The sequence below is a fragment of the Anastrepha obliqua genome, chromosome 5, assembly GCF_027943255.1.
Source record: "Anastrepha obliqua isolate idAnaObli1 chromosome 5, idAnaObli1_1.0, whole genome shotgun sequence".
NCBI lineage: Eukaryota > Metazoa > Arthropoda > Insecta > Diptera > Tephritidae > Anastrepha > Anastrepha obliqua.
In genome coordinates, this window is record NC_072896.1 from 88,453,430 (window position 1) to 88,479,695 (window position 26,266).

The window sequence follows — 26,266 nt, forward strand, 5'->3', positions numbered from 1 at the left end:
TTAATGGATTTCCCGTGAATAGAATATAAAAGATAATGCGCTCAAAACTGATATTAAAGAAGTTGGCCTCAGAGCCTATCCTAGCTAAAGAGTCAGAGGTCTCGTTACCTACGATACTCACGATTTACAGGACTCGACTACCCCTGCTGTGATTGGGGGGCTGTCTAACGCCATGAGCGCAGCTTTGCTGTCGCTGCAGACACATATACCTATGTAGATCTGTCTCTCCACCTGTTTTCCACAACAAAGTTCATAACTTCTTGAACAGCATACACCTGCGCTTGAAACACAGATGCATGCATTCCAAGAGCAAAATGCAATTTTGTCCCGCTGGATTCCACATAGAACCCAGAGTCGTGCTCGGTCCTGGAGCCATCTGTAAAAATGCGAAAACAGTGTTTGCCGGGCTCATTTTCAGAGTTTGGTCAGAATTGAGCGTGTGGCAGCACCACATTGTATCTCTTTTCAAGTACGACTCTTGATGGCATGGAGTCAAGGCGCATGGAGAGAATCGTTGGATCGAAGTCCATGGCTTCTCTGTTGTTCAATGCCGGGCAGGGGCCGTACTAGTTCTCATTGTGTTTCAGCCTGCAGATGGCCTTAAAGGCCTCTCCTTGGATGAAAGCAGCAAGTGGTGGTAGACCAACCAGTGCATCTAATGCCGAGCCTGAAGTAGTCATAAGCGCCATTATAAAGCATCTCCTCTGTTTCGAAAAAACCCCTATTATTTAGAGCCGCTCCAACTACATATTAAACGCGACAAGACAAATGCACACCATAAAGCGTCGTCATTTAAGAATCACACAAATCGTGTCTTCAAGAGATTTAACATAATTCGCCTCCTATGACCTCCATATGCCGCTAAAAGCTCACGCAATCTCCAGTGCAAATCCAATGAACTAAACAATGCGAGCACAAAACGATAAGCCGTCGTCAAGCAGATACAAACATTAAGTGAAAATTAACCAACTAATTGAACTCAATGTCGAAAGTAAATGGTACAAGCAAGAACAACAATAACAAAAAAGGAAAAAAAGCAAAAAAAAAATATGAGGCGAAAAAATTACGCAATTCAGTGCAATTGCTCCACCCTGGCTGCAATTTTGAGTACTTACAGTTGTTGCTGTTTTTACGAGTTAGTTATATTTTTGCTTTGTTGTTTCATATGGTAAGTATTTCTGCATGTATGTGTGTGTGTGTGTGAAAATACCATGCATTTATGTAAAATATCTGTGCGGCTGCCATTTCTCGCAGATATTTTAGAAAAATCACATTGAACTGTCGGAGTTAGCGTGTCGCAAATTTGAGTTGCAGTTGCATTGTGAAGCGGGAGTCAAACAAATTGTTTATAATAACATTGTTTTTTGTTTTAATTATATATTTGCGTATATTTATTTTGATGTGGACTATGGTATGTGTTTATTGGAGCATGTAATGCATATACATACGTGCATATGTAAAGGGTTTTCCAATAGCAGGTGTTATTTTGAATAGTCCGCTATTTCGGTAGATGCCACTTTTGAAGCTGTCATTTTTTGATATTTGACAGGTAGAAACTACGCCATTAATAAAAATAGAACGATACACGCTTAAGCAACGCATTGAAATTATTAAAATTCACTATAAAAATGGTGAAAATTTGGCAGAGACGGTTCGTAAAATTCGAACTTTTTTGGGTCATCGTCAAGCACCTTGTCGGACCGCAATACAGAAATTGGTGAACAAATTCGAGCTGTTGGGACAAGTCAGTGATGTGAAGAGTAAAACCCGTGCACGTCGCTCAGATTAGGTTAGGTTAGTCTGGTTGGCAATAAGCCACGCATAGACCTTTTGGTCCCTACCGATACCAGATGGAGACCGACCTCTATGAATCCCTAAAGTAGACATCATGTAGGATGTCAGCGCTTTTGGCGAATCTAAGTAGGTCTGGGAGCTCCGCTTTTGAGACGTCTTCCAGACCCTCAAACAGTGGGGCTCCCAGGCATCTTAGTCGCGTTTTTGATAATGCCGGACAAACGCACAGAAGGTGTTCTAAAGTCTCCTCAACATCCTCTCTGCATTTTCTGCATTTGTCCGTGTTAGCAATCCCTATCTTGTACGCATGTGCAGCCAATAGATTGTGACCTGTTAGCATATCTATGATAGTTCTGCATTCCTTTCGCGAGAGCGTAAGTACGAATTGAGTGAGTTTTTTGTCGTTAGTTCTACACATGAGTTTTGCTGTTTTGCATGTGGTCAGGTTAGTCCACCTAGCTTTCACTTGCCTTTTCATGTGGTCGTCCATTTCATTGTATATTGTGTTTAGCGGTCTCGGTATGTCGTTCTCTTGTTCAAATGGTAGTCTCACAGCATTTTTTGCTATCTCATCTACTATTTCGTTCCCTATAATGCCTTTGTGACCAGGTACCCAGTAGATATGCAGCCTACTGTTTTCGGCTAGCCTTTCTATGGCCTCCCTGCTCCGTCGAACATTTTTGGACTTAATACAATATGAACTTATTGCTCTTATTGCTGCTTGACTATCCACGTATATATTAATTGTTGAGTTCTTTCTTGTTCTAGTGTAGGCTAGCTCCGCGGCCTTCCCCACAGCAAAAACTTCCGCTTGGAAAATACTGCTGTGGTCTAGCAGCTTGATAGACTGCCTTATTCCTAGTTTTGAGCAGTAGATACCCGCTCCCACTCCGTCTGGAGTTTTCGAGCCGTCTGTATAGATGTGAAAGGTTCTATGGCCAGGCTTCATGCCTTTGTGCCATCCCTCCTCTTCAATTGTAGTGCGGAACCTTCTCTCCCAATTAAAGTACGGAGTCATGTAGTCTGTGCCACCTGAGCTCCACTTTCCTATTGAGCTATGACCGAAGGTTCTGCAGATGAATACCCCCGCAGCCATTAGCCTCCTCGCGGATTTCGCTGCCAGGTTTTCCGCCATGAGGTCAATAGGTGGCATGCTGAGTATCATTTCCAGCGCCGCCGTTGGAGTGGTCTTCATCGCTCCTGTTATACACAGAGCAGCGAGTCGTTGAATCCTTTCCAGCGGCATTAAGTATGTCAGTTTTTTTGTCGCAGTCCACCATACTAAGGTTCCGTACAGCAATATCGGTCTGACTGTGTAGCACCAATGCATCAGGGAGGGTGATAGACCCCAAGTAACGCCCAGCATTCTTTTACATGCGTACAACGCATTACTGGCCTTTTTCACTCTCTCCTCAACCTTGTGCTTCCACAGCAATTTGCTGTCCAATATTACTCCGAGGTACCTTGCATAATCTTTGAGAAGTAATTCGTTGTTGCCTAGCTTCGGGAGGTTCCACGCCGGAACTTTGTACTTCCTGGTAAAAAGTACCATGTCCGTTTTTCCCGCGTTTATCCCTAGCCCTGCGTGAGATGCCCACTGGTGTATCGTTTTGAGAGTGTTGTTCATCACATTACTGATGGTGTCCAGGTACTTTCCTGTAACTACTATAGCTATGTCATCGGCATATGCCACTAGTTTAGGTGCCCCTCTGTCAAGTTTCTTAAGAATTTCATTTGCAACTAGTGCACGTCGCTCAAGAACAGCCGAAAATATTCCTGTTGTAGCCGAAAGTATTGAAGAAAACCCAGGTTGTCCATTCCCCGTCGTAATTTGGAATTAGGCATTCCACAAACGTCATGACACCGTATTTTGCATAAAGATTTGGGTCTTAAGGCTTATAAAGTTCAGTTAACACAAGAACTCAAGCCGGCCGATCATCAACAATGTCGTGTCTTTACTCATTGGGTCGTTGAAATGCATGAAAACGATCCGGAATTCGATCGAAAAATCATCTTGAGTGATGAGGCCCATTTCCACCTCGGTGGCTTCGTCAACAAGCAAAATTGTCGGAAATGGGGCTTAGAAAATCCAAGAGTTATTGTTGAAAAGCCTCTCTATCCTCAACGTGTGACTGCACCAAACAGTCTGTGGTCCGGCGAAGTCATTGGACCTTACTTTTTCGAAAATGAAGCTGGAGCAACAGTTACGGTGAATAAATTGCGCTATCGAGAGATGATTAACTATTTTTTATGGGCGGAATTGAATGGTATTGATCTGGACAACGTTTATTTTCAACATGACGGCGCTACGTGCCTTACAAGCAACGAAACCATTGATCTTTTACGGGAATAACACCTCTTATTGGAATACCCTTTATATGATATATGTGTTATATACAAATAACTTGAAAATGTGTCTACTCCGCGATAATTAGATGACACATCAACACTTTGTACAATTTTGACTGTTTTGGTTTTTTTTAGTGTTCATAATTTTTTTTTCATTGTTTAACAAAAAACCATATAACACAGGGGCTAAAGAGTCCCAGGCTTAACAAAGAAACCACGTTTTTTTGTTCAAAATTAGCTTTGTTCGCCGACGTATTTTCCATCAAGAACAACGCAATCAGTCCAGCGCAGCTCTAAAATTTCAATACCACTTTTGTAGGAAGATTTATCTTTTGCCTCAAAATAGGCCTCAGTTTCAGCGATAACAACCGTTTCATTTGAGCGAAATTTTTTACCGGCAAGCATTTTTGTATTTTTTTAGGTCTGCAACAGCCAGTAGTCGCTGGAAGCCAAATCTGGCGAATGCTGTGGATTTGGGAGCATTGTTTAGAGGCATCATATTGTTCTTGTTTTTGGTCAACAGTGAGCAAACGCGCCACCCACTTTGAACAGATCTTTCTCATATTCAAATAAATTGTCATGTTTCTCTCGAAAGTAAGCTCTCACTTTACTCAACTATCTTGAAACCGATAAGCGATTTTTTTTGCCTTGTTCACTCCTCTCGGAAGCATAGGACCTCGACAAGACTCTTCCATCGTACATGGTTCTCTGCTGTTGTTTTCGCAACGTCCCATGAGATGTCAGCATCTGCTAGTTCGCGCAGCATCGACCTTTTCCAAGTGTTTTTTTGGTCGACCGCGACCTCTGCTCCCAGTCCAGTGGGTTTCTCGTGATGCTATCTGGTGGTTTTCACAATGTGTGACCTATCCATTTCCACTTTCTGCGTTTGATTTGCCTAAGGATACATTCGTTAATCTCCACAGTGTGTCGTTACTGATGATGTTTGGCCAGAATATTCTGCAGGTAATGCGGAGGCATTTGTTGACGAAAGATTGTAGCCTCTGGGTTATGGTGTTAGAGACCAGCCATGTTTCGCTTACGTACAACAATATGGATTGCACAAATGAGCCGAATATTCGTAGTTTAGTGCGCCTGGAGATTTGCGAACCCCCCCCCCCCATACTGTATGCATTCGCCCGTATGCCCCCTTGCTTTGTTTAGCCTGCAGTTGACATCTTCAGCTGCTCCAGCATCTGCCGTGATGAAGCAGCCGAGGTAGCAGTAGCTTTCGACGAATTCCACCGGGCATCCGTCAACCAATATCAGCCTTGCGTTATTGTGGTTAGCTCTCATAGCCTTGGTCTTAGCGATGTTGACCTTCAGTCCGTCAGTGCGTGCTAGACGACTAGTTTGTCCACCTTCGCTTGAACGTCAGAGAGTTTGTGGGAGAGGAGGTAGATGTCATCGGCGAAGTCCAGCTCCTCAAGATGTCTGGTGAAACTCCATACGACGCCTTTTTTGTGCAGGGTCAGTTGGCTTATGACGTCATCAAGGACGATGGCGAAGAGAAGGGGCGAGGGGTTATTCCTCGCCAGGTGCCGCAGTCACGTAGGTCGCATTTCTTGGGCAGCTTCCCTATGATGCCGTTAGTCCAGGACGGAGGCAGCTTTTCATTGCTCCAGACGGTGGTGATATGGGGATGAAGAATTTTCGCTGATATTCGCGGGTCGCCAGTCATTAGTTCATCTTCGGCCGCAGCTTTGTTGAGCTTCAGCTTCTTAATTGCATCTTTAATTTCCGCTCGGCTGGGGCAGGATGTTGTAATTTTATTGCTGGTTGTTGTGCTGCTCACTAAGAGCAATGTTGTTAGTTGCTTCAAAGTGTTCATTCCATCTGCGTATCTGGTCATCATTGAAAGTCAGCAAAGCACCATTCAGATCTCTGATCGGCTGTTTGCTCTTACTCCGCTGGTTGGTTAGGCGGCCAACTATGCTTCGGCATCGCCAGCCTCATATCATAATAAATTAGTCTATACCATTAGTTATCATAAAATTAGTAAATGGCTGCATTACTGGGTGCATTCCATAAATGTCTCCTAAATTAATTAAAGAGCTTTAAGTAAAATAGTTTAAAAGACAGATCGCAGTAAAGAAATGAATTGAGAGGTGCAGCTCCTCTAGCACTTTCAAAATTTACTTTTTTCAAAATTTCATTTCCATTCTAAAGAATATCCTTTTAATGTTTTACCCTGAATAGAAAGTCTAAGAAATTCGTATAAAGTCAGTGAAGTGATGAGCGTCGAACGGAAGCTGAGTAAGAACGAAAATTTTAATCGCGTTTTTCTCGAAATATTTTTTTTTGCGCACTGTCGAATCAATATATCAATTTAAATTTTTATAGGGATATTCTCAAGGTGAATCCATTAAAAGTGGTATCGGTAAATCAGCTGATTTGCTTTTTTTTTTTTTTTTTTTTTTTTTCTTCTTTCGCCGTGTCCATGTGGCTGTCAGCACAGAATGAAACAAGGCGAATCAAGGAGCCATGTTAGACCAACAGTAGTGCCGCCATTTTTTTTTCAAAAACATTTTTATATATTCATTTAAACATGAATATCAATTTGCATATTAATATTTTAAGAAAATAAATACTTTCAGTTTTTCGCAAAAAATGATTGAAAAACTCGTTGTCTGGAGTAGCTGCTCCCCCTTAAAAAGAAACAAAATAATATTCAAATGCTTATGCAACATAAAGTCGACTCGTTGCTTTGATATCTTTACGAGGTCAGCTAACTCACGCAACTGCATTTTTCGATCATTCAAAACGATTTTGTGGATTTTTTTTGTTTGGACTTGGAACTGTCCCAACCCCGCACAAATTTTGTGGATTTTTTTATGTTTGGACTTGGACTTGTCCCAATACCCCACAAATCTAATCGAAACATACAAAATTCAACTGGATTTTCAAGCAGCTTCAAGACTTAAATTCAATACGCCATAATATTTTCTAAAAGTTCTTATTAAAAGCCGTGGAATTGGGAAGAAAAGTGTGTGAGTTTTTAAGATTTTTGTTTAAAATTTGAAATTTGGATTTATACGAGTTTTGCTAGAAAATAGGCTCTACTTAATACTACATACCAAAGTAATGAGCATAAAAAAACGCAAACTAGTCAAAATTGTGTTCAAAATGTTGTTGTGCCTTCATTTTGTCGCGGAGTGTAAGTACTGACAGGTGGGCAACGTCACGGTATCAAATTTATTGAAAGTCTTTATAGGTAACAGGTGGCGCTAAAGTAATCCTACTATCAGAAAATGCTATAAATTTTGCGATTGGCCCCTAATGTCAGTTCTGTTTTGACATTTGTGTAGTAAACACATGCGAAATACACCTTAATAAACAATGTTACGCTACACTGCTCCAGAACGCGGAATATTTCTGACTATTTATTTGACCAATAATCGGTCGGTGACTTTGGCACAACGTGAATTTCGTCGCAGATTTCCTCGCCGTCCAACGCCTACTGGTGAAACACTGTGACGTTTAGCCGCTCGCCTCGAAGAGACTGGCACAACACGAGATGCTGCCAGGCGTGGCAGACCCCGGAGTAGCCGTTTTGCAGAGAATATTGCTGCTGTAGCCGAGGATGTCATGGAAGCGCCGTCGACATCGACCAGACGACGTGCCACGCAAATGGGTATCAGTCAACGGTCTTTACAGCGAATTTTGGTACAAGATTTGAAGATGTTTCCGTACAAAGTCCAGACGGTGCATCAGCTGTTAGCTGCTGACCGCCAATCGCGTCTAACATACGCTCAAGCCATCCTTAATCACCACCAAGAGGGAGACGATTTTTCATCAAAAATAATCATGAGTGATGAGGCCCATTTCCATCTTAGCGGGTACGTAAATAAGCAAAATTTACGCTTCTGGGGCACTGAAAATCCACGTGTAACCCACGAAGAGCCATTACACCCGCTCAAAGTCACTGTATGATGTGCTGTTTTGGCTGGAGGAGTCATCGGACGTTTTTTCTTCGAAGACGTCGCGGGCCAAACGGTTACTGTGAAGGGTGAGCGCTACAGAGCAATGATCAACGAGTTTTTTTTTGCCGCGACTTGATGAATTGGGATTGGAAAACATGTGGTTGCAACAGGACGGTGCAACGGCACACACTGCACGTGCCACAACCGATATGCTGAAGGATGCATTTCCCGGGCGCCTAATCTCCCGTTTTGGCGATTTGCACTGGCCAACAAGATCGCCTGATTTCACCGCTCCAGACTTCTTTTTGTGGGGCTTTTTGAAGTCGCGGGTTTATGTCAACAAGCCTCAGACTCTTGCAGCTCTTAAAGACAATATCCGTCAAGAATGTGAGGACCTATCGCCGGAAGTTTTGGCCAAAGTGATGGAAAATGCCATAAAAAGGGCTCAAATGGCAATCAAGTGTGGCGGCGGCCATTTACATGACATCATATTCTCGACTTGATGTAAAAAAAATTAAAAGACCAAATAAAAATAATCCACAAGAAGAATCAAAGTTTTTCATTTTTTTTTAATTATAGCCAAAAAACATCGCAAGGTTACTTTTGCGCCACCTTGTATATTACAACTGATACGTACATTTCTATGTATACACATATACAGGGTGGATCATTGATTAGTTTCGTTTTAAAAATGCTAAAAAAATAGCATTCAATCCTTCTCAATGATTTCTGCTTTATTAGAAAGAGTTAACTGCCGATTAATAGTAGAAAATAACTTCACTGGCATGGCTACTTCAGCTGGCTCTGCAGTACATATTCCATTCTGTCTACGCGAATGCCAAATGACCGATAACAATGTCAGCCTTGAAATCCAACGGAGAAGCTCTCTTGCCAGCAAGTGCTACTTTGGTCTAAGTAGGTAAATGATTAGTAAAGTCCTCTCTCGACGAACAAAATTGATACTTTATAAGGCTCTCATCATGCCCGCCCTATCGTATAGCGCAGAAACTTGGAAGATGACAGAATGCGAAAAAGTGTCTCTTGGAGTGTTTGAGAGAAATATTCTGCGGAAGATTTTTGGACCTTTATAAGCTGGCGACGACGAGTGTCAAAGGCAATACAAACTTTAGGAAGCTAGAAGCTTTACGACGACATAGATATAGTGCAGCGAATAAAGATACCAGTTCTTCGACAGCCTGGGGCAGTGCGCCAACCTAAATCCAATCAATCTTCTCCATTATATCAACAGCTCTGGCTGGCTGTAGATACCTGCCCAACCATTTCACCTACCTCCTTAAAGATACCAGCAGCTTCGTTGGCTGGGTCATATCGTCCGAATGGATACGGAGCCGGAGTCTGAAAGTATTCGATGCAGTACTAGAGATGGAAAAATTAGGCGGAGAAGTACTTGGCTGCACTGGGTGTGTTCAACTGGTGCCGGTTATCACGAGCAAAAAACCCCTGGCGCGCTTTATTGAACTCGGCCAAAAGCGGCTATCACGCCAATCAAGAAGGAAAAATGCCAAATGCATTGCTAACGGTGTCTGCCTCTATCTCACGAATGGCTAGGCGATTCTGAAGGGCCTAAAACGCTTGTGGATTATCGGCATATCATCAATTTGTAACTAAATATAATCCACAAAAACAACTAGCGTAAAATTTGCTTGGGTGTAGTTCTTTGCAAGGTAATTTCTGAAAATCTCAAAAATGTGTATTTGATTAGGAAGGTGGTTTGTTTATTACTTTTGACGTGATAACGTCTTATAATTCGATTTAACAGGCTGCACGCACCAAAAAATGTGTCGTTACCTTGCTCATTAGTGTTACCCTGCTCATTGCCGTTACCTTGAATGAACTGCAAGCGAAAGCGCGGAACGAACGACAAAACAAACAAAGAAAACGAACGGCAACGTTCGACATCTTGCTCTCTTCTACTTAAGTGAGCGTATATGTGTATGTATATGCGCATATGTACATATATAATATAAATTCAGGTATTTGTATTTGCATATGCCTTCTTATTGATTATTATTAATTTGATTTACTTGAAGAATTTAAAATAAAACCAAGTTTGTTAATAATACCTGTTGTTTTAATGTTATTATTATTTTTTTGACGTGATAACGTCTTATAATTCTATGTAGCCGGCTGCACGCACCAAAAAATGCGTCGTTATCTTGCTCATGCGTCGTTACCTTGCTTGAACAGCATGTTATGTTATGTTATGTTATGTTATTTTATGTTATGTTATGTTATGTTATGTTATGTTATGTTATGTTATGTTATGTTATGTTATGTTATGTTATGTTATGTTATGTTATGTTATGTTATGTTATGTTATGTTATGTTATGTTATGTTATGTTATGTTATGTTATGTTATGTTATGTTATGTTATGTTATGTTAAAGTACATTATGTTATGTTAATGTTAACTCATTCTCTATATCCATACAAAATATCTATCACACAAATAAAATTAAAATTTTCTTTTGAAAAATGCAACCATTCAATCAGTATTTTCTTATGACGTTATCACTTTAAACTATCGTCAGTAAACCGACTTTACAGACAACCTCTTTTTTTATTTACTCATTTATATCTGTATTAAAATTTCTAAAACTCTGAAACACCCTTTATCTATCTATGTATGCCTATGTTTGTGTTTGCATATTGAATGCTTTCATGCCATTAGCTGGTAACTGGTTTATTGTCGCCAGCCCTTTTGGTTTATTCAGCCTCATTTCCCTTAATTGACGGAGTATGGCGAATTGGAAAACCGAGCAAATATACACTTACACACATATCTAGAAGTACATATATATACAGAGCAATTTTTCATACCTTTTGAAAAAATTTGATTGCCCCAACTGGTGGCTTTTTAATGAATTCGAAACCATGACTAGTCTGCGTTCTTTCTACGTTCGATATGCCACAATTGGTTGGCTAATTTTTACACGGTAATAAATATATAGGAATTTCCAATATGGCCGAGAAATACAGATTTCAGTTCAATTTGGGCGGCGTTGTTCCGTTAATAGCGTAGCGGATGATGGCCTCGAGCTCGTCTAAAGTTGTTGACTTATTAGCGTAGAGTAGGGACTTGACGTAGCTGCAGTGGAAATATTGAGCAGGAGAAAATTTATGCTCGCTCGCCGTGAGATGATCCAGTTTTCACTATCAACCTCTAACTCTCCGTGAATGCATTAGTAATAGGTCGAACACTTGTGGATTGTGTGCACTTCAGTATCCGGATCTCTGGATTTACAACTGAGCCGGAATTTCGAAAGTACTTTTTTAATAATGTCCAGACGTTTGGCGTGAAAAGCGTGAAACGGGGCATCATGAAATGTCAAACCTCACTGAATATTCTTTTTCAGAATTTTAAAAGCATTGCAATGTAGTATTCCTGATCACAGGCGGCAGTCAGGTTGCACTAAAGGCACTGGAGAATGCAAAGCAAACCTCAAAGATTGTTCAGGAATGTAGGAAGAAGCTTAATTCTGTTGCAAGACGAAATAAGCTTGCGTTTATATGGGTTCCAAAAATTTAGATTGCCGATGAATTGGCCAACTGTGGATTACCGGTTGCCTCTCAGGGACCAGAGTCGATAATCGGAACCAGTTCTACAGCAATAATGAATTGGATTAGCGGTTATTTATGTTATTTACATAAAGAACGATGGTCTTTAACGTCGGTCTAAAACGTCTCATAACTGCAAAGTGTTTTATGATAAGCCAGAACAGAAAACTGTAGAACTTTCTTCAAAAAACTTGGACGACGTTCAGTTTATGGTCGGTATTACAGAACACAATCCATGGGGCCAGCATATGACCACCAATGGAGTCATTAAGGACCCGATTTGCCTGTCTTACTTATAGGAGGCAGATACCAGTCAGCATTTTCTTTGTATTGTTTTGCCTTTGCTAGAGCAAGGTTGCGAATTTTGGCTTCTGATGTCATGAGAATGAGTAAAATTCGATCTCTTAAACTGGAAGATATTTTCAGATTTACCAAGGAATCTGGAAAATTCTCCCAGGATTAACTATCTCTGTCTCTGTCTCTGTCTCTATCTCTGTGTTTGTCTCTGTCTCTGTCTCTATCTCTGTCTCTGTCTTTGTCTCTGTCTCTGTCTCTGTCTCTGTCTCTGTCTCTGCCTCTGTCTCTGTCTCTGTCCTCTGTCCTCTGTCTTTGTCTCTGTCTCTGTCTCTGTCTCTATCTCTGTCTTTGTCTCTGTCTCTGTCTCTGTCTCTGTCTCTGTCTCTGTCTCTGTCTCTGTCTCTGTCTCTGTCTCTGTCTCTGTCTCTGTCTCTGTCTCTGTCTCTGTCTCTGTCTCTATCTCTGTCTTTGTCTCTGTCTCTGTCTCTGTCTCTGTCTCTGTTTCTGTCTCTGTCTTTGTCTTTGTCTCTGTCTCTGTCTCTGTCTCTGTCTCTGTCTCTGTCTCTGTCTCTGTCTCTGTCTCTGTCTCTGTCTCTGTCTCTGTCTCTGTCTCTGTCTCTGTCTCTGTCTCTGTCTCTATCTCTGTCTCTGTCTCTGTCTCTGTCTCTGTCTCTGTCTCTGTCTCTGTCTCTGTCTCTGTCTTTGTCTCTGTCTCTGTCTCTGTCCCTGTCTCTGTCTCTGTCTCTGTCTCTGTCTCTGTCTCTATCTCTGCCTCTATCTCTGTCTCTGTCTCTGTCTCTGCCTCTGCCTCTATCTCTGCCCCTGTCTATTCTATCCTATCTCCTTCTTTCTGTTACTTCTCTCCTTTCCTCCTTGACTATCTACCCTTTTACTTTCCAGAGTTTTAAATACAATGGGTCTTTTAGCCTGAGTGTTTTAGGATTTACTAAATCTCTCGGTGCGTCTTGGTTCCCCTTTCTAAATTTCAATTTCAGTATCACTAATGTGATAACCATCATACTCTGGAGCAAATATTATATATAAAAAAAAAAATTGTGTATAACCGAACTTCTTTTCCATTAAGTACTTGAGACCACAAACTGTCGTTCCCACGACAGTGACCCAGATTTATGTGTATCCGACCGAAGATTTCTGCGAAATGTTCCTGCTGTTGCACAAACAACAATCACAAACTTATCACACGCCCTCGTAGGCACCATTTTCTAATAAAAAAAAAATTTTCATTCACATTTTATTTTTTTTTTTCAAAATATTTGCTTGAAATAATACCATTTTCTATGGGCCCTCATATCAGTCATTTTGCAAGTAGTGAAATCTAGTCACTATCGGAATTGAGATCACATCAGCTAAAGTCGAGCTAGTAGCTTAGTTTTTCCTGCAGGGTGGTTTATTTAAATTCATACATACATACATATGTATGTGTAAATAAGACATCATCCTTTTAGGACAACTATCAATGGACAAAGAAGTGAGTTGCTCATTTCCTTCGAAGTTTGTGATGTAAGAAAATGGGTGAGTTGTGTGTGGAATGCATTAAAGATTTTTGGGTTACAAGAACATAATGAAAAGAAATGAGATAAAATGAAAAGAAATGAGCAAAAATGTCATAAAAATATTTAACTGCCATTTTTAGTTGACTAACATTTTATATTGCTTAAGGGAAGAAAAAATGTATACCAAATATCATTTGCATACTTGTGAACAAGTTGAAGAATTAATAAACTTGCGAAATTGTACACGTAAATAAGTAATAAAATTGAGAAATATTTTAGGTTAATTTTTTGGCTGAAAATTATTTTTATTCAATGCAAATGTATATATGTATTCATATATTTATATGTATGTATGTAATTGTTGTTCGTCGGAAGAGGGCTTTGCTGTTCAATCACTCACCGAGACCAGAAGTTTGCTCAAAACCGTTATTGGTGTGCCTATATTGGTTCCTATTTGGACAATCCCTTTCACAATCCCCAACTAATGCGAGTAACAACCAACAGTGACGAGTGCTAGAATACACGGGAATTCCGTCAATGCTGTCCGAAAGAACTTTGCTTGGTTCTCCTTCACAGTTATGCCAACCTCTTCGGCAGCATTCTTTAAGCTGGAAAAGGCCATGCTAACGGCCTTGATAATAATAATAATAATAATAATATTAATTTTTTTATATGGCGCAGTAACGGGTTAAATGGGCAGCAGCACCACTCTTTCTGAGATCAAAGTGAAGAAGTCAAACGAAAATGAGTCACCTCGTTCAAAAGATCAACTGACATCGACTGGCTAGGTGGAATCTTTTACAGCGATTCCAAAATTTACTAAAATTTGCTCATCAAATGCGCCTCTAAAGTTCTTTGGTATGCTTTGCCGTACGGTAAATACGAGCGTCGTTTGAGAAGTCAATGGAAAAATAAAAAGCTGATTAATTGTTTGGCAAAATTTTTTATTGTTTTTCGACATAGTCACACTTCGTCCAACATTGTTCCAGTATGTTGATGCCTTCCGAATAATATGATTTGTCAAAGTCTGAAAAATAGCCATTCCTTTCTGCAATCACCTCCTCGTTTGAATAAAATCTTTTTTCCGACAGCCCTTTCTTTAAATTGCGGAACAAATAGTAGTAAGAGGCATAGAACGAAGCCAAGTTCGGAAAACATGAGACATGTGAAACCAGTTAAAACCCTATTTCCATTAATTTGCGACCACAACAGCTGAGATGTGAGCTGGTGCGTTATTGTGATGGAAAATTAAAATCATTCGACTTCCTCGATTCAAACGCATGCCAAACACAAAGAAGTAAGCCGATATGGCTGAAATTTGCTGTGTGTTCTTCCAAGAGATGTTACTGACTAAACATAACCTTGATATGCGCCAGCAGTGCCATTTCTCTGACTTTTCACGGACTATTTAAAATACCCTCGTATCTATTTTTTGGTGGATTTGTCACGGCTAAAGAAACGCTTATAAGATCGACTTAAGCATCGACTTAAGCAAGGGCTTCTAAATTATAAGGAGCAGACTTACTAAACCATACTTGGCGCAAATACATCCAAAATATCCTTCTTAGACACCTCGAACGGTGAGAATCTGTTTAAATAAATGGCGCGTACACTTCTGCTAGTTGTTTGGCCCAGCTCCTCCTCCTATTTGTGGCGTGCGTCTTGATGTTGTTTCAACAAATGAAGGTACTTACAGTTTTAAGTCGACTCCGAACGGTAAATATTTCTTTATGAGGAGCTTTTTCATGGCAGAAATACACTCGGAGGTTTGTCATTGCCTGTGAACTTCGTACATTTTTTTTATTTCACACATACAGGGTGGGGCAAACTCGATTCCCTAATGTAAACTGGCCATAATTTTTGACGTAGACGTAAATGCGGCTTAAAGTATGACATTTTAAAAAGTAGACGTCAGTAGAATTCTAACCATGTCGCAGTATACACCTGTCGAACCTTCTGAAATCGTCGAACTTTACATTAAGAATCAGATTTCAATTATTCTGACTCAACGCGCGTTTCGTGCAATATTTTCCTCGGAAAAAAGCACCTGATCCTAAGACAATTCGTGCATTATATGCTAAATTTAAATCTACTGGTATTCTCAGTAATGTGCCACGTCCAATTATACACCGCAGAGCTAGATCAAACATCAATATCACCATTGCACAGGAGCTTTTACAGGACATGACGATGGCGAAGCAATTTCTGTGAATGGGGAACGTTACCGGGCTATGCTTAACACTTTTTTGCGTTCTGAGATAAAGAAAAATAACTTAATAGATTATTGGTTCCCACAAGATGGCGCAACGGCCCATACAGCTCGCCTGACTATTTATTTATTGAACGAAATGTTTCCAAGTCGATTAGTGTCAAAAAAAGGTGATTTTGACTGGCCGCCGCGTTCACCTGACTTAACTGCTCCCGACTTTTTTCTGTGGGGATATTTGAAGGGAAAGGTTTACACTAACCAGCCGAAGACACTTACAGTTTTAAAAGAAAATATTCGACAAGAAATTGCAGCCATAGGACGGAAAATGCAAAAAAACGAGCTCAACTTTGCGTTAAGGGGGTGGTAGGGTTTAGCGCTAAAAAAAACACTTTTTTTTGAATTTTTTACAGAAATATGGCTTAAGATACTTTAATAAAATCAGTTGCATGTTATTGTACATCTTTTCAATAAGTTTTTAAAAAATATTAATAATAAAATATTGACAAATAAGCCCATGACAGAGTTTTTTTGGAGATATGTTTTTCGAGAGGTGCTCTGCGGTGCCAATCGGCATTCGTCGTAGAATCATCTGAAACTAAAAAAGTCGCATTTTTCAGTTAAAGTATGATGTAATGCTCCCCTCCCCCCCCCCCCCCTTCATTAACAAATTTTTTTTTTTCATTTTTGTAGTTTTGGTGGCAAAAAAACGTAAAACGAGCATTTTTGGCGAAAAATTTCGCCATATTTGTAAGTTAAAAACAACCTTAAAAAAAAAAAAATAAAAATAAAACAGTGGGGGGGAGGTATTTTTGATTTAGAAAACGTGTGCCAAATTTGAAAAGAATCGGTTGAATAGTTTCGGAGTTGTGATTGGCACCGACTTTTAAGAAGTCGTTTCGGGAAAAACGCGTTTGAAAAAATGACTCTGAAAAATTATCGATGCTCCGCATTCGAGGTAGAGTGCCTACAAAGGCTATAACTTTGAGAGTTCTGCTCCGATCCACTTAAAATTTTGACACAACATTCTTGAAATAATTTACTATAAGATGAGTGCTGTATCACTGTATTTGTTTACTAAGACCTTCAATATATGTACGAGTATTTGTACGACCCTCTACTAAACATACAACTCTCCTGGCGCATGTTATGTATTCGAAACATTGATGCAAGCCTTTTTCTAACAGCTCCTTACGGAATGCGTACAACTTTCTCTTTCACAGTTTCAACGGACTCAACATTTTTTAAGCACATTTAACCTTCGAAAACTGATAGACGTCCACAACAGAGTGGCCCAGTGATGGAACGCTAGAAATCTCTTGACAGACCACGCGAAATGAGTCGGCACACAATTTGCGTTATTTTTTATATATATTTTCTGATAATTTTCGGCAAGAACGTCAGGCTAGTAATATTAACTAATAGTTTGATAGTCAAATTCTGCTTGAGTAGCGGCGTTTTCAAGTTCGAAGTGAAATTTCACAGCAATTTGTTGCTATACTGTTACACTTAATAGAAAAAAAATAATAATATAATTCGAGTTGCTAAAAACATTCTCTGCTAAAACTCTCTTGCCTTAACGATTTATTTACAGAACCGATGCGTTCTAAAGAGAAGGTGGCACGTTTAGGAGGTGCTCGTCTTCGATTCAGCTTTTATCTCCTCAATCGACTCGAAACGCGTTCCCCGGAGTGGTGTCTTGAGTTTTGGGAATAGCCAGAGTCACACGGAGCCAAATCAGGCGAATACGGTGGTTGCGGAACGATATGCGTGGAATTTTTGGCGAAATGTTCACGAAGAACGAATGCGTGTGAGACGGTACATTATCGTAATGCAAAAACCAAGATTTGTTGGCCCATAATTCTGGTCTTTTTAGACGAATTGCTTCACGTAAACGACGCATAACGCTCAAATATAATAATATTCCAATATTCCAACAGTTTGGCCAGATGGAAGGAATTCATAGTGCACCGCACCACGAAAATCGAAAAAAACTGTCATCATGACCTTTATTTTTGAACGACTTTGACGTGCTCTTTTCGGTCTGGCCTCGCCTTTAGCACGATATTCGCTTGATTGGTCGGTTGTTTCAGGGTCGTAAGCATAAATCCAAGTCTCATCTCCCGTAATGATGCATTTGAGCTTGTCCTGATAGTCTGAAAGCATTGTTTTGCACACATCGACGCGACGACTTTTTTCCAAGAAATCGAGAGTTTTCGGTACCAAACGAGATTTGACTTTTCGTAGGCTCAAATGGTCTTTCCAAATGGTTTTCACAGATCCTTCTGATATTCCGATCATATCAGTAAGGTCTTTAACAGTCAACCGACGATTTTTGAGCACTAACTCCTTCACTTTATTGACGTGTTGGTCATCTGTTGACGTTGATGGTCGTCCGGAGCGCTCCAAGTCATCAACACGTTCTCGACTCTCTTTGAAGTCTTTGTACCACTTATAAACATTTTTCTGCGACATGGTCGAATCACCAAATGCCTTCTGCAACATTCTAAACGTTTCCGCAGCCGAAATTTTATTCCGCAAACAAAATTTGATGGCACTGCTCTGCTCAATCAAATCAGACATTGTAAAAATCGAAAAATGTACTCTTGGTCGTTTGGTAAACACAAGCGTAAATATATTACTGATAATGACATTCACATGAAAGTTGGCCCAGATGTTATTAACAGTGTTGCCAACTCATGGAAAAAATAATTAGAGCGAAATTTTAATCCCGCGAAGTTTGACAAATAAATTCACCTTAGTTTTTGCCCACAGTAGTAAGTGTCTTCTGTAACAGCCTCGTTGTTGTTTCATATTAAAATAATAAATAACAGAATGTATGACTATAACATAAGTTGTCAGTCGGGGGTATAATACATATATAACAGCCTCGTTACTTATTAGAAATATCTCGAATATATAAGTAAATAGGCACATATATTCTTGATCAGGGGCCCCAGAAACAATTTCATGCGTTGAGAATGATGTTCTCCATTTTTTTTATTGTATGTACAATGTAAAAGTTATAATTTGCGAACAAATGGGTCTTTTTCTGATGAAACCAAGATCGATTATTTGAATGCATTTGCTGATGTACGTCGGTTCTTCTAGGCGTCTGTATCGCATGTTCATCTGAGATATTTAAATTTGAAGATTGTACCAAAAATCGGTTTTTTAGGAAGAACTTCAGACTGTTGTTTTCCGATTTTCTCTAAAGCATCTAAGCTTTACTAATCAATAGAACTGACTTTTATGCAAGCTATTCCCCGAAAATTTTGGGTTGATATAATTTTTCTTTACTTTTCTTTCGAAATACAGATCAGATGGGTGCATGGCATGAGACTCAAGAGCGACATGTGTGGACTGTTTGACGTCTTTAGTGTTGTCTTCATAAACTCTCGCTTGGACATATTTTTTAAAAGATGAGAAGTTGATGGGCTCAGAAAAAGTGATGCGAGACGAAATTTTTTGACGACTTTATCGAACCCATTGGCCTTTGCAAACATTCGAAAATCATGCGAATAATCCAGCCATTATTTCTCAATCCACTACTCGTTTGGCTACGGATTAATTTTTCAACAAACGAATTACTATCCCTGTGCTTATTGTAGTCAACCAACCAACCGGAGCCGATACACTCACAGCGAGGAGAGACTGTCGTCCTTGTCTATAAGGAGGGGAAAAGCTTTGTTTAAAAACTGGTTTCTATTTTATTGTATGCAAGAATCCAATATGTTTTGCTTGCCTTCCACCGCAGCCATAAATAAATATAATTTCATACTATATCATATATTTCATTGTAATCAACTTTTTTTTCTTCAACCTTCTTCGCAATACGTCAAAATAATGAACAAAATAAAAAAATCATTTTTTTCACAAGCCAAAATATTTTCAGCGATTTTTTTAGTTTCTGTCGGTGGCTCAATGCATGCAAAACCATGAAAAAGATAAGAGATTAAAAATGAATTATAAATGTGGCGCATTTTCCACATATACCCATAAAAATGCATGTACGACTATGTATGTAATGTATGTAAATACATAGAGTTCCGGCCAAACCCGGATGCCCAACCATAGATATAACTTTTTAAATCCTGTTTTTCGTCTTGTTCGAGGATCCTTTTTAAAAGCTGATATCCATAATTCGATGAAAAACTAAGTTTTCAGAAGCTACCTAGAAGCTCAAGTCGTTAGCTATAATAGAAATATGCTAAATTCATGTCCAAAGTTGAAAAAGCCTTAGGCACCTGGCGGGTTAAAAGTGTGTCAAAGTGCTCACTCACTGGTCTAATAGGTCAGTCGATGTATTAAGATTCTACAAGTAATGTGATATTGTTCCGCTTTTTGAGTTTTTAATTGGCCGAGGAGAGTTATTGATTTGGTTATATCGGATATGTCAAAATAATGGTAGCCATGCATTTTCTTTGCTCTTTCCTTGGCTCATTGAGGAGGTATTAATAGTACAGGAGTATATTTGATTCTTCTCTGTTTAATTCGTCTCTAAATAATCAAATTTTGTTTAAATTACTCAAAATTGCCAAACTTTGTAAATATATATAGATTTTGATATTTTAGGCACCTAAAACAAAAACAATATACATTGGTCTTATTGTTTTTGCTCTACTGCTACTATCTGTTCAATGTGACTTGTCTCATTCTACCAGGTGTATAAGCTTAAATCCGCTGATTGCTCGTAGATGGCCTTAGTGAGCATATCAAGTTACCATAGAAATGCCATATTTTTTTTTGCATGGGTTCGACACCTGTTTACATCAATCACTGCACATCATCAGTGATTTCATACAGCAGCACACTTTTTTCCTTGCGTAATCATGTCTAATTTTGTGCCAAAAAAAGAGCATATGCGGGAAGCTCTACTTTTTTGCTTTAATTTGAAGAAATCGGCTGCCGAATCGCATCGAATGCTTGTGGAGGCCTATGGTGACAGTGCATTATCGGAAACAACTTGCAGAGACTGGTTTCGTCGGTTCAAAGACGGCCGTTTTGACTTGAGTGACAAGAAGCGTGAAAATCGGCCCAGAAAAGTTGAGGACCATGAATTGCAGGCTCTTTTGGATGAGGACGATACCCAATCGCAAAAACTGCTTGCCGAGCAGTTAGGTGTCACTCAACCAGCCATTTCCATGCGTTTACGTGCCATGGGAAAGGACCAAAAAGTCGGAAAATAGGTACCCCATGAATTGAACGATAGACAGATGGAGCGACGCCAAAACACATGCGAAATCTTGCTGGCTAGGCATAAAAGAAAGTCGTTCCTGCATCTTGTGGTGACTAGCGATGAAAAGTGGATATACTTTGAGAATCCTAAACGAAAAAAATCATGGGCCGATCCCGGCCAACCATCAACTTCTTCATCAAGACCTAATCGCTTTGGACGCAAGACGATGCTGTGCGTTTGGTGGGATCAGTAGGGTGTCGTTTACTATGAGCTGTTGAAACCTGGTGAAACTGTTAATTCTCATCGCTACCACCAACAACTCATCAAATTGCGCCGTGCTTTGCGTGAAAAAAGGCCTCGTTATGAACAAAGACATGAGAAGCTGATTTTCCTCCACGACAACGCCCCATCGCACACGTCAAGAATGGTCCAAAACTACTTGGAGACAATCAATTGGGAGGTGCTACCTCATCCCGCTTATTCACCAGACCTGGCCCATTCGGACTATCATCTGTTTTCATCGATGGGTCACGCGCTCGCCGAACAGCACTTCGATTCGTACGAAGACGTCCGGAAATGGCTTGACGAGTGGTTCGCCTCGAAAGATGAAGAATTCTTTTGGCGTGGTATACACAAATTGCCCGAGAGATGGGAAAAATGTATAGCTAGCGAGGGCAAATACTTTGAATAAATTATTTTTTTGCTTTCTATAAAAAAAAATGGGTTTTTTTTTTTACTAAAAAACAGCGGATTTAAGCTTATACACCTGGTAAGTATTTGATTAATCGAAAGAATCATCCGTTGATACAGCATACAATGGAGGTTTCATAAAGTTGGGTTCGTAAAGCTATGCTGTTGTTGTGTGAATGCAAAATTTCTGAACACTTTGCGTATTCCAGCTATCTAAAATTTCCTTTTTGTAGGAGGAGAAATATTGCTTCACTTGACAATGAGGAGAAGTTTGCATCAGCTTAACATTTATTTACGACTCTTTTTCTCTTGAAATTCATTATATCCAAATATTTTTTCACTGGTTAGTATTTAGTTTTTTGAATAAATTCTTCTCAAATAATAATAAAATATTGATTGGTCGATCGGTCGTTAACTTTATGCAATGGACACTATAGGCACTGTCCTGGGAATCATAGCAACCCCAAGTGTATTTTAATGTTAGCGCACGTTTGCATTGGAGAGTTTGACGTTTTCGATTGTAACTTTACTCAGGACGCTTTGCTGTTTAAGCGCGTTTTGTGTTTTCTACAGCCTACTTGAGAGTTATGTGCCCTCAGTACTTGGTAAAGAGTTTATTTTATTATGATTTTTTAAAGGCTAATACAGCAAAAAAAAAAAAGTTAAATAAACAAAAAGAAATGCAGCACAAGCAACGGAGGCTTTCAGCTGGTTGATGAAGAATTTCTGGTTTATATACTTTAGGAATCCATTAGAAATGTATACATTTCGAAAATGTTGGCATTGTAAGGGTTAATTAGTAGTGATAGTGCATCATGACCCTCAAAATCCTGATGCCTTTGTCTATCTACTCCAGCGCAAAAAGGCTAATAAATGCAGTCTACTGACCGGAGATTAACAAAGTGGACACAGGTTGGTTGCCGCGCTTGTAGTAGATGTGCATTAGTGATTACACTATGACCATTGCGTAGGCGAGTGCAGTCTAGTCAGATGGGAGGTAACTTGGTTTACTGCGATTAGGATTAATACTCGAACAGTGATGACTGTAGTTAACCGAGTCAGCTACTAATTTGGTTTGCCTCTGCTGCTCTATGAGGTAAAGAGTTTAAGTAGGAGTAGTCTTTTTTACAGGGTTAAGAGATTTTGTGGCATGCTCATTTTGGTTCGTCCAATAAGATTTTCAAAGAATGATATTAAAAAAAAAAATTAAAAATCAAATAATAAAAATTAAAGTCCTTCAAGAGATGTTTATGAGATAGTAGGAGGTGCAGAATCACGGCTCCTTGCGTAGTTAGAGTGTTAAATGCGCTTTTACGTTAGATTTTTGGCAAATACTAAAGGGTGATTTTTTAAGACCTATAGGAAAGTTTTTCAAAAAAAAAAACACACGTAAAATTCAGAAAAATGCATGAGATTTTTATTTAAATCGATAGTACAGTCCATATAATTTAATGTTTGAAGATTATTTCATGTAAATGTTGACCGCGACTGCGCTTCAAATGCTCCATCCGCTTTGTCCAATTTTGGCATACTCTTTCCAATGTTTTGGCCGGTATCTCACATATGTATAAATGCTTTAATGTTGTCTTCCAATGCGTTAATTGAAGCAGGCTTGACTGAATAGACATGAGCTTTAACATAGCCCCACAAAACGGTCCCGAATGTGAAATAAAATGTTCACCGAATTCGCCTCTCAACAAGTCCATTGTTACGCGTGCTGTGTGGCATGTGGCACCGTCTTGCTGAAACCACTTGTCATGCAAGTCAAGCTCTTTCATTTTGGGCAAAAAAAAGTTGGATATCATTTCACGGTAGCGTTCACCATTCACAGTTACGTTACGATTCGCAGCATCTTTGAAGAAGTACTGTCCAATGATACCTCCAGCCCATAAACCGCAGCAAACTGCGACTTTTTCTGGATACATTGGTAGCTCTTGCAATTCTTCTGGCTGATCTTCACTCCAAAATCGACAATTCTGCTTATTTACGTACCCATTGATCCAAAAATGAGCTTCGTCGCTGACCACAATTTTTCTACTTTAAACTTTCTTAACAGAACACGCATTTTTATAATAAAATTAAATGATTTGCAAGCGTTGTTCGTTTGTAAGACGATTCATGGTTAAATTATAGACCAAACTGAAGATGTTTGACAGTGAAACAAAACACGAAACGTGCGTCAGCTGTTTAAACCAACTGTTTAAAAAGATAATAGCTAAAAAATCACCCGTTATTTAGCGGCGTTCGACTGCTTAACAGTGGGAATGTGCAACGAACTTCAATTGTGCGACTACCAGGTCGGGTAATGGATTACCAGCCTTTGTTTTAAATATTTTTATGATGCCTATTCATAACTCCTTTATATTGAAATAGCTTGCGGCTACTTAAATGTTATACTAATTAATATATGTAAGTATAAGGGTGCCAAAATCCAAATTAAATCGCAGCCGCAGAGTTACGCCTTAGGAAATCATATGATGCTTGAAGCAATTGTTTAATGACCCTAGGCAACTAACTACTGATGTTATACAACGCGAGCGGAGCCATCTAAGAGTATCTAAGCAATATGAGCACAGTGCAAAAGGATGGCTTCATGGGGATAGGAGTAGTGTAGTGAACTATCAACAACACAAATAATAAGGCAAATAGTCCAACTGAGTAACTACAAAATGAGATTTCAGTAGGGGAAGGGCGCAAATGAAATGAATGTATGTGAATGGGAAAACGCTTATGTAGAGTGAGCCCTTCCTTTCTGGGTGGACTGTAACGAACGAGGAAATAAAGGGAAATGCGTTAACATAACGTACGAAGTTGGCTTGGAGAATGTGACGAAGTGCTGGAGCGAAGGAAAGTGTGGTGCAAAGAAAAGAGAAAATTGTTTAATCGTATTTGAGAATGTGTACATACAGCTTTTACGCTGCTTACCTCACCACGCAAATGCCCTGAATTTGAGTTTTAATGAAGAGAGTGGGACGGACGTTAAGAAAACTGGTGGAGAAAAAATATTATATTAGTTTTCTAGGGTGGGCAAAAGTATAAACTATTAAAATATTAGAGTTTTCCGTTGTAAAGGGGATTATTGAAAAACAAAAAACAGGGTTTCCAAATTTTAGTTGTACTGCGTGGTATAAAAGTAGGGTCCTATATGGACACACAAGAAGGCACAAAGCACAAGCAAAATTCCACATTATATAACTTTCATGTTCGTAAGCATTGAGTTGTGTGTTGTATAATATCCAACGTTGCGCGGCCATTGACTTACCCTGCTGTACGGCCAAGAGGAGCACCATGACGCTGGCTAGGATTGTTGATTGCATTTTGATGTGAATCTCAATGTAATTTATCGCCTTTTACCGAGCTAAAAATACCAATTGTTTACACTTTTTCAATTTTCGAAAGAAATACTGATTTTTCGCTCGTTGGTCACTATGCCGACTGCACTACTGCTAAGTAACTCTTTGCCACTGTACACCAAATGATGGTAAATCAATAATTTTGGCAGTAATTTGAAAAATTTTATATGTTTCCGACACACACCAATTGAATTTCCAACTTTTTTTTTTTAAGGTATACCAGCAAATCTAAATCAGACCGACTCAATCAACCAAAGCTGCTGTGAGTGGCGCGTTTGGCGTTCGTAGCACGCGTTCGAGGTAAAGCGCGATTCGAAATGAATGTGCGCGTTGCGTCAAAGACCGGAGGAGCCGTCAACTTGAGTCGAGTTGAATTGAGTTTAGTTTAGTTGAGTCGAAACGATTCGAGTCGCGGTGCGGCAGTTTGGCCGATGGACTCGTTGGCTGGCTAGTATGCACACCCCCAGAAATTAGGGTAAGAAAATAATATTTTAATAATGGAAGTAGAAGAGTAAGAATTGTCCACACACACACACACACACACAAACGTACAAAGAAAGCGTTCATTTGTTGTTATTATTTAGAAAATTGTCTACACACCCACTCTGCCTACTCTGCTTTGACGACAAAGTCTCGCGCTCGTCTGCTCGGTCTGCTTCGGTTCGGTCCAGACGTGGTGTTTGGCGACATACCAACACTTGAACTGATAAAATACTACTACTATACAACAACACACTCACATATGCTGCGCTCGTAGTTGGTGCTCACAACTTTGTGTTGGGGGTTGCAAAGCGCCAAGTGGAGCTTTGTGGAGCGGAAAGCTCGTGGCTCGCATGAGTAAGATTGGGCTTTGTGAGCTTTTGCGCGTGTAAATTGTAACATATACCTGTATGTACATACACACATATACATAATCACGTAAATATGTGTGCATTTTCTATGCATCTGCTCTGTGGCGTGTATTCGTAGCGTTTGACTTCGTTTTTGCCGCCACACTTTCTGTGCGGCAGGGCAATAACTGAGTCATTGGTTCAAGAGGTTATTGGAGTATCCTGGCGCGGCAAATGTTAGCTCGTGCACTGATATCTGGAAGTGTGATGGCCTGTGGTGGCAAATAGTAGCTGGCTTGCTAGCGAGTCGGTTGGCAGCTGTTTATTAGTTGCATGTAATCCCTGACGTTGACATTCTGTTCTCTGTCTCTGTGCTGTGATTGCATTCAATGTTAAGCCTTGCAGGTGGTCAATGGCAATAGAAATAGAATTGGAACTTCATTTGCGCTTCTTGAAGGGATTAACAAGATGAAAGGGGGCAAAAGGGTGGACGTGGGTGAACTGAGCAACAAAATGAAATTACAGATGCAAGCTAAGCACAATTAAAACAAATAA

The 26,266-nt window shown here is 39.7% G+C and overlaps 1 protein-coding gene across 1 annotated transcript in view; it reads right to left on the reverse strand.

Moving 5' to 3' along the window:
* LOC129248478 (uncharacterized) overlaps positions 1-25,234 on the reverse strand; it is a 41,669-nt gene extending 16,435 nt beyond the window's left edge. The window contains exon 1 of the mRNA XM_054888034.1: positions 24,791-25,234. Coding sequence (XP_054744009.1) covers positions 24,791-24,845 — 55 coding nt within the window. The 5' untranslated portion in view covers positions 24,846-25,234. The remainder of the gene's footprint in view (positions 1-24,790) is intronic.
* Positions 25,235-26,266: the final 1,032 nt, after the last annotated feature.